At 43.3% G+C, this 12,178-nt stretch overlaps 1 protein-coding gene across 1 annotated transcript in view; it reads right to left on the bottom strand.

The window, feature by feature from the left end:
* The window catches only part of USH2A (usherin), a 593,484-nt gene that overhangs the window by 146,411 nt on the left and 434,895 nt on the right, over positions 1 to 12,178 (bottom strand). The window contains exon 48 of the mRNA XM_075863335.1: positions 11,371 to 11,539. Within this exon, the coding sequence (XP_075719450.1) occupies positions 11,371 to 11,539 (169 nt within the window). The remainder of the gene's footprint in view (positions 1 to 11,370; positions 11,540 to 12,178) is intronic.

A 12,178-nucleotide genomic window follows, 5' to 3' on the forward strand; every position in this document is an offset into this window, starting at 1 on the left:
TCCATTTAGGAAATTATAGGGGATTCTAAGGCTATGTTCACACGGAGTATTTTGGGGGAGGAATATCTGCCTCAAAATTCAGTTTGGAACTTTGAGGCAGATATTCCTCTCCCTGCACGCCGATTTTCGCGGCAATTATCGCGCCGTTTTTTGCCCGCGGCCATTGAGCGCCGCGGGCATAAAACAGCGAGATATACGCTTTCTCCTGCCTCCCATTGAAGTCAATGGGAGGTCCGAGGCGGAAGCGCCTGAAGATAGGGCATGTCGCTTCTTTTTCCCGCGAGGCAGTTTTACTGCTCGCGGGAAAAAGACGCCGACGCCTCCCATTGAAATCAATGGGAGGCGTTCTCGGGCCGTTTCTGCCGAGTTTTGCGACGCGGTTTCCGCGTCAAAAAACTCGGCAAAATACCCCGTGTGAACATAGCCTAAGAGATAAAAAAAAAAATGCATAGCGGCTTTCTTCCAGAAATAGCGCCACTCTTGTCCATGGACAATGTGTGGTATTGCAGCTTAGCCCCATTCAAGTGAACGTAGCACTCATGGACAAGAGTAGCGCTGTTTTGACACAAATGCAGTTCCCCTTTAAGATCCAGGAAGAGTGACATCATCACACAGCGTGATCGGTCTCAATCCTGTGGTCGGAGCAGCGCAACGTAAGCGGACGAGAGACGCGGCGTTCCATTGTCATGGTGAAGATACTGTATCATACATCGCCCCCTTAGGCCCTGCACTAGATATGACAGTGTATCAGTTTTTACCTAAGTGTTCCTTTTAGTTTATCAAAACCAATCATATTGTAATTCTCAACACAGTTTCTACAATTCAGAGGTGGCTAATATTATATCAGTCTGTATTATATGAACACCTCCATCAAAAAATAAACCCTCTGTGGTTGTCAGGAGATATATACGTCAATCCAAGTAGATAGGGAACAGCGGATCGCGGCAATTTACTATTTTACAGCACAGAATGATTAATTACACCTAATTATTAACATGATCGTGTTGACACTTCTAATTATTCCAGCAAAAAGTTTAATCAACATGAACATCCCCTTTAAGATCAAATTACCTGGTCAAGAATGATATTGTGTGATATGTTGTGTAGAACATGATAATTCGTACATTATGGAAGGTAGAAAAACAAGCTTCATTTCTGTTCGGCTTTTTCCGTAAAGCCGATGTATCGGAGTACGGGCTCATAGACTTTCTATTGACTCCGTACAGCGCTACATCGATTTCCGCATAAAGCCGAACAGAAACAAAGCGGCTCAGCCGCTTTGTTTTAGCGATCGGTGGGGGTCTCAGTGCTTGGACCCCCACAGATCAAAACTTCTGACACGTCTCTACGAAATTGGTTGGACATTTGCTCTCTTCATACTTGTGTTAGTTCCTTTCTGCCGTGTTTCTGTTGCTTTTCGGAGCTTAGAATATTCCACTATTATAGTAAAAAAACGGAAACCCGATAGACCCATTAAAAGTCAAACTCAATGGTGGTAGATAACCAGATCCTAAGTTTGCTATTTCACACAAATAAAAGGTGTATATAACTATTCACAACCATTGAAGTTCGCATTTTTATCTTTGACAGCTGTAGCATTGAGTCTTTGTGAAGACGACTCCATCAGCTTTTTACATGTGGATACATTTTCTCCATTGTGAGGATCCAGCTCATTTCAGGTCCAGCCACACATTCTTAATTGAACTTAGGTCATAAGGACAGGGGCTGTCTTCAGGAGACAACCTGTTCAATATTTCAGGTGGTTGTTTTGCTGGAAAAAAAATATTCTCCCAAATTGCAGTTCCCTTGCAGACTGCAGCAGGTTTTCCTCCAGCATTTCATTATATTTTGGTGCATTCATTTAACAGTTGACCCTCTTAAGCTTCCCAGGGCTTGATACAGCGAAGCATTCCCACCGCATGACGCTGCCTTCACCATTCTTTAGGCACTGTTCACATTACTATGACGGCTTCTGTTCTTAACGGAGCCATGACTGGTCTGATGGATCTGTTTTCTAATGGATCCCAATGAATCGTGACAAATCCCATTGACTTTTAATAGTTTCCCTTAGGGCTCTGGTGTTGCGTGATAGCGCTGTAGACAGAACGGGAAGAAAGGCCAATGTGAATGGATCCTCAGGTGGATTTTGTGATTTTTATTGATCCTTTTTTCTAACATATATATAGTACTGTAGCATTTCTTAGTGGGGAAGAAGCTCAATTGTGACCTCATCAGACCATAGAATCCTTCCCACTTGATTTTTTGGATTTCTCACACGTCTGTTATTCTCCCATTAGGCGGAAAATTTCACCTAGGCAGCAATTGTTGTACACAGTCTCTCCCATCTCAGCCATTGATTCTTGTGACTCCTTTCGTTCTCCCTTACATACTGTGATTTTTTTTTATGCTCTTTTTTAAATTACAGTAACATATTTTACTGCAATTTTTACAATAACCAAGGCAAAAACTGCAGCAAAAACGGTGGCATGTGTGAATACAGCCTTCAACCAACTGGCTGTTCCAATGATGATTTAGGTGTGTCACAGTAAGGGCTCATGTCCTACTGTATGGATCCATAATATGGCACCCATAGACATCTAGTGAGCCCATACTGTACCTTCATATGCCTCCAATTTCATACATAGAATTGTTTTAGTTCTATCCCATGCTGTGCTATGGAAGTATTCTTGTTGCTTCTAATGCAGTCCCATATGGCTCCATAATACTGAACCTTATGGACTATATGTGCCGCCATACAGCCTCCATGCATCAGTGAGGTCATTTCCCTTTAGCCTCTATCATTTCTGTATAAAAAAATATTCAATTATTAACTTACAATATTATACTGCCAAAATATAATGTATTCATTTTAATTAAATTAATAGCCGTGGTCCTCAGACAGCGCCAAGAATTTATCCACAAATCGGCCCTCGCTGTCTCTGTTAGGAACCGGCTGCTACCCCACAATAGCACCACCTTGGCCCTCTCTTATGCACTCGGTTTCCCTTTTTTTCAGAAAATGTATAGGGGTACCCACCCAAAGCTTTCGTCAGGGGCCTCCACAAGGCCCTGTGTGTGCATGAGATCTAACAAGGGTGAATAGTTACGTGTTCACTTCTTTTGTGTTTCATAATTGCATTAAATGTAGGTCACTTATTAGCCATTTATTTTTACATTGACAGTAAAAATATATTTATTCTATTGATCATTTTTCAAAAAGTCTCATTAATTCCAATGCAAATCATTGTTGTTACACAATAAACCATGAAAATTCCCAGAGGGTGAACACTTTTTCCAGGTACAGTATATATATATATTTTCTTTTAGAACTTGAGATTATGTCATAGCTCTTCTCTAGTCCACTGGTTTTCCTCTAGTTAGTACTGATTTACAGCAAGTCCAATAATTTCTTTTCCAAAGATGTAAACACAGATTAATTCTCACCGGCCACTGGATGGAGATAGAGGTTATTAAATAAATTCTTTCCATTACAGAGCATTGAGATTAATGAGACTATTTAACTGCCTTTGCTGGTTCTCCTGTGTGATAGAATTTTCTGATGACATCATCGGAGCATTCAGAATATTGTGATATATGAATTACTTTGCCAGGGTTTAAAGCTGGGAGATGTGCAGAGCGAAATTGGCAGAATTTCAAGTACCTTTGCACATAAAAAAAAAAGTATTATGCTGGAAGTAATGCCAACCAATCAGAAGAGAGTCTACATCTGTGATCTAAACTAATGGTTATTACAATTCAGGAAGATTGTGGGACTACCATGGTGACAGCGTAGAAGAAACGAAAAATAGCCAAGAAAACACGCCATAGGCCGGTTGTCTATTCATTACACATGCAAACTCCCAGTGAGGATACTTATTGTGCCAGATATGTTCTCCAGATAATTTTTGAGGACATCGAATTCTGATTTAATGGCATTTGTTAAATGCCGTGAGATTCTTGTTCACATCGTAATCTTCGTCAATGGACCCATCAGTATCAGTCATGAGTAATAATTCCCTAAGGCACGGCTGACCGTTATTGACCCTGACTGTTCAAGATGCAACAGGCATCATCTCAGGGACAAGGATTCTCAAGCCGTTTCTTATACTCTCAGGAGTACCTTGAAAGAATTGAAGGTGTACATAGTATGAATACATTCATCTGAAAGTTCCAGTTTACTCACTAAGGGTATAATAGAATATTAATATCAAATCCATGTTCCACATTTGGGGTTGATCTTAGGGGTGCTGCTCGTTCTACGTTATGGGTAGATATTCTATCTATTTGAGAAGTTCATGCAAAGATCCAAACTTCTTCAAGGACTGGACGTGAGGGAACCATTAAAGATGACTAATAAAACTTTATGAAATAGTTGATATATCTAGTAGCCATCAGCAATTACATTTTTACAGTTTTGTTAGAACAGATTCAGACGATCCCAAATCAAGGGGTATTCCTATTTAATAATATTATGGCATATCACTAGGATATGCTGTAACATTATGACTGGTGGTGGTCCAATCTCCGGGACTCCGACCAATCATGAGAATGAAGGCACTGTGTTCCCTAAGCCGAACAAATAAGAAAAAAGTTGGCCGCTATGGTCGATTTTCAACACAAATGACTTCTCGCGATGGCTGATGACCGAGCTCTGTTTGCCAAAAATTAGATCGGCCAGGTTGAAAAAGATTGTCTGATCATTTGCTATTGTGCGCAAGCCCTAGGAAGTAATTTTTTTTTTTCCTGTTCCTCCAGTTTTGTCTATTCTGTAGCTGGTGGGATCGTTTGTATGAATGATCCCACGGATGATTGATCGACCGCATTCCAGACGATCACTTTCTAAGGTGTATGGCCAGCTTTAGGCTTATTCCATGGACAGATGTGCTCCCAGTCACCCGTTGTGTAGGGAACGGCAACTCAGCCCAATTCAAGTAAATGGTTCTGTGTTGTAGTTCTCTGCACAGTCGGTAGCCGGGAGCATTGCTGTATAGAGAAAATTTGTAAAGGAGTAACACCCGACCGGGGCTGCTTCTCCTTCACTCTAAGGATCGGTTAGGGTCCCACCAAGTCGAACCCCGATTGCTCAGTAAGTGATGGCATATCCTAGCCATATTCCATCACTTAGTATAGTGGGAAAACCCCTTAAACGCCTCATGCACACGTCAAAGCCATATGCATATATGGTTCTTTATTATAGACCCATAGGCACCTCATGTGCCACCATATGGCACCTATTTCAGTCACCGTATTCTCTGATAGCAGCAATGCTTCTGTGGCAGAACAGCTTTATAATATGACATGCGATTAAATATTCTGCAATATTTTTCTTACATATTCCATGAATCCCTGAGAAAAAAAAACTCCCTATGTCCCAGTATGAAATTGGAGACACCAAGGTACAGTATGACCAAAAGATTTCTATGGGTGACCTATTACGGATCCGTACAACGCAGATCTGTACTACTGCCTTGTTTCTGAGGCCAAGGCAGCGCAACAAAATGTTTGCCACGGTTCCAAGGAGACTGGAAAACCTGGTTAATTATTTTTGAAGACATGATACCTCCTGAGGTTCTACTTGGCTCCTAGTAAATCATGTACCCCAACATTGTTAGCACTTTATAATACCCCAAAACGTTCTAGACATGCTTAACTGTGCTAGTACCAATAGTATCTGTGCTAGTACTAGTAGTATCTTTACATAAAATCTAGAGGTTATTGGGAATTCAACTTGGAGGTCCCAACAGTAACAATTGACCAAAAACTAAAATATGGACGAGAAAATTACAACATGACTTTTACTAAGTCTATTAATATAAACTCAATGCGTCACCAAAGTCAAGATACATAAAAACAAATATTTTCTAAAAATACTCTGCTTGGTCATGTTGGGACAGTGCCTGGTCATATAAGACAATGCCCTGTGATGTCCAGGTGGCCATATGTAAGCCAAGTGTGTCTTACATTTATATGGCCTCGACAATGCAGCACTAATACAGGTGAATTTCGGAGTGCAAGGCCATCCAATAGTGCTCAATGAATGAACAGTAATGCTCTTACCTAGTCTGATGGCTTAGTAAAAGTTTCCATATTGTGGATGGTAAAGCCATAAAATCAAGCAGGTATGTGCAGGGAGGGTGACAGTGTGTAGTGAGCCCAAGTGTGGGGCTAGACGTCCTTAAAGAAGCTGTGCTGGAGATGGGCAACAAATAATGTAGGGTTGATGCTATCTAGTGGCCAGTCTTCTATTTGGGGAACAGTAGTATCTTCAATTTAAAGAGGCTCCGTCACCAGATTATAAGTGCCCTATCTCCTGCATAATGTGATCGGCGCTGTAATGTAGAGAGCAACAGAGGTTTTTATTTAGAAAAATTATAATTTTTGAGCAAGTTATGAACAATTTGAAATTTATGCTAATTAGTTTCTTAATGACCAACTTGCCGTTTTTTAACTTTTGACCAAGTGGGCGTTGTAAAGAGAAGTGTATGACGCTGAACAATCAGTGACCAATCAGTGTCATGTACTTCTCTCCATTCATGTTCATTTGTACTCAGCACAGCGTGTGAGGGACTTAATCACAGCACAACGTGAATGACAGCACAACGTGAATGACAGCACAGCGTGATCTCGCGAGATCACACTGTGCTGTGTGAGTAACTCCCACAAAAACGTTACCGAAGTGTCGGGAGTGTGAATAGACATCGCGTTCTGGCTGGAGGCCAGAGTGTGAATATACTTCAGTAAAATCTCGCGAGATCACGCTGTGCTGAGTACAAATGGACATGAATGTCTCACTTAGTCAAAAGTTAAAAAACGCCCAGCTGTCTATTAAGAAACTAATTTGCATAAATATAAAATTGCTCATAGCTAGCTAAAAAATTATTGTTTTTTTTACATAAAATCCACTGTTATCTACATTACAGCGCCGATTAGATTATGTAGGAGATAGGGCACTTATAATCTGGTGACAGAGCCTCTTTAAAGGAGTGAATCATACACTATACAGACAAAAATATAGGAAAACCAACACATTACACCTGCAGGAGCTTTTATGACATCCAATTCTACATCCATAGGCAATACCATGGAGTTGGTCTCCATTTTGCAGCTAAAACATCTCCCACACTTCAGGGAAGGTTTTCTACATGATTTTGGAGTGTCTGTGGGAATTTTTGCCCATTCATTAAGAAGAGCATTTGTGAAGTCAGACACTGATGTTGGAGGAGGGGGCCTGGCTTACAATCTCCGTTCTAGTTCATCCCAAACGTGTTGGATGGGGTTGAGGTCAGGACTCTGTGTGGGCTAGTCAAGTTCTTCACACCAAGCTCATCCAACCATGTCTTTATGGACCTTGTGCACTGGGGCATAGTCATGCTGGAACAGAAAAGGGCTGAACCCCAAACTGTTCCCACACAGCTGGAAGCTACAATTGTCCAAAATGTCTTGGTATGCTGAAGAATTAAGATTTCCCTTCACTAGAACTAAGGGCATAGGCCGACCCCTGAAGAACGACCCCATATAATTATCCCCCTCCACCAAACTTTACAGTTGGCACGATGCAGTCAGGCAGGTAACATTCTCTTGGCATTCACCAAACCCAGACTCATCCATCAGACCGCCAGACAGAGAAGCGTGATTCATCACTCCACAGAACACGTTTCCACCGCCCCAGAGTCCAGTGGCGGCAGCTTTACACCACTCCATCCGACGCTTGGCATTGTGCTTGGTGATGTAAGGCTGGCATGCAGCTGCTTGGCCAGCACCCCGCCATGAAGCTTGGATGTTACTGCCAGAGGAGGTTTGGTACTCTGCAGTTATTGACTCAGCAGAGGGATGGTGACTTTTATGCAACACGCGTCCCAGCACTTGGCGACTCAAATCACAAAATCTTTATAGGGGTTGTATAATATTAGAATAAAGGGTCTGCTTTTTTTTTTCTTCATAGAATCAGCCCCACTCTTGGCCATAGGCTGTGTCTGGTATATCAGCTCAGCTGCATTTACTAGAATGGTGTCCAATTGCAATAGCAGAGTGTAAAGGGTTTGCCAGACACAGGTTCTGTGTCGACACTCGGGGTTAATCAGCCTTCATCAGCTCCAAGGTCTGCTAGAGTGACGAGATCTGTTACCACTCAGGCTGGCAGGCTGAGGAGAGGGAGAACCTATCATAGCCTGGCCTGACGATTCTAGCTCCAGCCCTTGGTCTATTTATACCCTCACTTGCAGCATGTTCCTTGCCTGTGATTGTCTGGTTTCCTGGCTCTGCGATTCCTGCTATTTACCTAATTGACCGCTGTTACTTTGACCCTGGCTTGACTGACTATTCTCCTGCTCTGATTTTGCTACTACGTACTCTCCTGGTTTGACTCGGCTCGTTCACCACTCCTGTTGCTCACGGTGTTTCCGTGGGCAACTGCCCCAGCTTCCCCATTTGCTTCTGTGTGCCCTTGTCTTGTGTTGTCCGTCTTGCACTTATTGAGCGTAGGGACTGTCGCCCAGTTGTATGCCGTCACTTAGGACAGGGACTGAGTTGCGGGTAGATTAGGGCTCACCTGTCCGTCTCCCTACCCCGATTCATTGCATAATCACAGGCCCATACCTTTTCTTACCCTGGTCCCTGACTCTACTATGGACCCCCTTGAGACCCTGGCTCAGCAAATGCAGGGTCTCTCCCTACAGGTCCAAGACTTGGCTCAGAGGTTCAACCAGCGTGATGCTACCCAGGTAGTGCCCTTTACCTCACCTCTTGAACCCCACCTCAAGTTGCCTGACCGGTTCTCAGGGGACCGGAAGACTTTTTTCTCTTTTCGGGAGAGTTGTAGACTCTATTTCCGATTAAGACCCCATTCCTCAGGCTCTGAGAGTCAGCGAGTGGGTATAATTAGGTCCTGGCTCCAGGATGGCCCCAAGGAATGGGCCTTCTCCTTGGCTCCTGATGCCCCTGAACTTTCTTCTGGTGACCTTTTTTTTTCTGCTCTCGGGTTCATCTATGACGAGACTGACAAGACTGCCTTTGCCGAGAGTCAGCTGGTGACCTTACGTCAGGGTAAGAGACCAGTTGAGGAGTACTGTTCTGACTTTAGGAAGTGGTGCGTAGCTTCTCGGTGGAATGACCCTGCCTTGAGGTGCCAGTTTAGATTGGGTCTGTTGAACGCCCTGAAAGACCTGTTAGTTAGCTATCCCACTTCAGACTCTCTAGATCAGGCTATGGCTTTAGCGGTATGTCTGGACCGACGTCTCAGAGAACGACGACTTGAACGTTCTGGTGCCTTCACCTTTGGCTCCCCTATGATGCCTCCAGTGGTTCCGTTGCTTCGTTCTTCCACGGAGAACTCGGATGAACAGATGCAACTCGGGGGCTCCGTGTCTCCCCAACAACGTAGAGAGTTCCACAGGAAGAATGGTCTCTGCTTCTACTGTGGGGATGACCAGCATCAATTGAACTCCTGTCCCAGGCGTAAGAATAAGCAGCCGGAAAAATTCCACGCCTAAGTGACCATCGGGGAGGTCGCTTGGGTGCACAGGTATTTCCCGTAAATATGAAGCCTAATAAAATCTTGCTTCCCTTTCAGGTCTCTTTTGATGGAAGGTCTGCCACCGGCAGTGCCTTTGTGGATTCAGGGTCTGCTGCTAATATTATGTCTGTGGAATTTGCTATGTCTCTAGCTTTGCCATTAATTGATTTGCCTAAACCTGTCCCGGTAGTGGGTATAGACTCCACTCCGCTTGCTAATGGTTATTTTATGCAGCATACCCCTGTTTTTGAAATCCTTGTTGGCTCCATTCATTCGGAGCAGTGTTCTGTGTTAGTGATGCAGGGGTTATCGTCCGATTTGATTTTAGGCCTTCCTTGGTTGCAGACGCATAATCCCACTTTTAACTGGAATACTGGTGATCTTACTAAATGGGGTAATGAATGTATGACGTCATGTTTTTCTATTAATTTGGTTTCTCTCGTTGAGGAGGTGAACACTCTACCTGAGTTTATTCAGGACTTCGCGGATGTCTTTTTTAAAAGGGCCTCTGAAGAGTTACCTCCTAATAGAGAGTACAATTGCGCAATCGATTTGGTACCAGGAGCTAAGGTCCCTAAAGGTAGGATATTTAATTTCTCTTGTCCTGAACGTGAAGCCATGAGAGAATATATCCAGGAAAGCCTGGCCAAGGGTTACATTCGCCCCTCTACTTCTCCGGTAGGTGCTGGCTTCTTCTTCGTAGGGAATAAGGATGGTGGTCTTAGACCGTGCATCGATTACCGAAATTTAAATAAGATCACTGTAAGGAACCTATATCCCCCTCCTTTGATTCCTGATCTCTTCAATCAGGTTCAGGGGGCCCAATGGTTCTCTAAGTTTGATCTTCAGGGGGCTTATAACCTTATCCCCTAAGGCCCCATGCACACGAACTTGTATTTGCGGTCACAATTCACCCTCAAATCTGCGGATGAATTGCGGACCTATTCATTTCTATGGGCCTATGCACACGACCGTGGTTTCCACGGTCCGTGCATTGGCTGGGAGCCCGGACCGCAAAAACATAGGACATGTCATTGTACGGGCCGCACGGTGTGCACGGGCCGCAATTTGCGGGCGCCCCATGGGATTCACTAAGATTCCCGTTAATTCTGCGCCAGTGTTAGGCCTTGTTCACACAGTGCAGATTTGCTGAAGATTTTCCATGTATTTTTAAGCCAAAACCAGGAATGAAAGCAAAACAGAAGAAATATATAGGAAGGCTTTATGGGTCTGCTCTCCTGAATTCAATTCTTGTTTTGGCTTAAAAAAATGCATGCAAAATCTGCATTGTGTGATGAAGGCCTTAAACAGAAACCTGGAGTAAGATTAACTAAATTTATTAGGAGTTGCATGCCTCTTAATTAATTTGGCGCACCTTCTGCTGTCTGTGGTCACAAACCGGAATCTATGCTAGCTATGAACTGGTGTAGATTGTCGCTAAACGTTTATGCTAATTTCTGGTGTAAATTATAGTAAATCCCCTCCCGCTAAGTCACTCCCACTTTTTTTTAAAGTGCCAAGAGTGGCGTAAAAAGTTGAATTGTTTTGGTGTGCACCAAAATTTGCTACGTTTTTCTGCCAGAAAACCGGTGCAAATCGCTTAATAAATCTCCCGCCCAGTGTATATGACTGTGCAGGTCTGAAGTATGGAGATTAGATTGTCACCTTCAGTGGTTACAGAGACTCATGTGAGTGAATACCTTCTGTCCAGTATACGGTGTCCTAAAACGGGACATTATAGGGAACAGTAAACAGGCCAGAGGATCGGTGACGAGAAAGAATGATGTCAACCTGGGCTGAGAATCATTTTTGCATTTAGTACTTGAACATCTAGAAAACAATAGGAAAATTTAATTTACCAGCATGAAGTTCGGTGTAATATCCTCCGCAGCACTGATGTTCGGACTTTACCCCATAAACTTGACCGGCACAACATATCTGTGATGCATTGGCCATGGAGGCAACGTAGTCCTGTTCACAGCATTCATATCCATCCTTTCTATCATGCAGAACATCACGGCAACACACCTGTTATAGGAAACATTATAAGTCAGTCCAATAAAATCATCCCTGCACAATAGTAGGACTGGTAATGTTACGGTCACACAAGTGTTGGTCTTGGGCAAAGATGAAGAAATGGGTCATTTGAAGGATTTCATACATTTCTATGACGTTCTATTCGGAATACATCCGTTTGCATTGCTCCAGTCCGGATCGATCGTTTTTACAGCCAGACGATCCAGAAAGATCAGTAATTTATCATTTACATTCAATCGGATTGATTCCCATGACGTGTCCAATAGTCATTGTCTTTCCTGCAGCTGGTAGTAGCATCACTTCTACTATATAACACATTATTTTATTTTAGTGAATCAAATGTTTTTCAGATTTTTCTCCCATGAGACGGTAACTCGAAAAATGGTAACAGATCCTCCTCAATGCTCTGTGTCAAAACTTTTAGTAGGATTGCAGAAAATAAGGCTCTTGTAATGATAGGGGTAGGGAAACGGACAAGTGAGCCCTAATCTACCCGCCACTCTGTCCCTGCCTACTTGCAACGACCCGCCCTAGGCGACGGGGTACAACTGGGCAGCGGTCCCTACGCTCAGTAAGTGCACGAGACAAACAGAGAAGGGTACACAAAGCTAAGGGAAATGGGGCAGTTGC

This window comes from Rhinoderma darwinii, chromosome 4, assembly GCF_050947455.1.
Source record: "Rhinoderma darwinii isolate aRhiDar2 chromosome 4, aRhiDar2.hap1, whole genome shotgun sequence".
In the NCBI taxonomy this organism is placed as follows: Eukaryota; Metazoa; Chordata; class Amphibia; order Anura; family Rhinodermatidae; genus Rhinoderma; species Rhinoderma darwinii.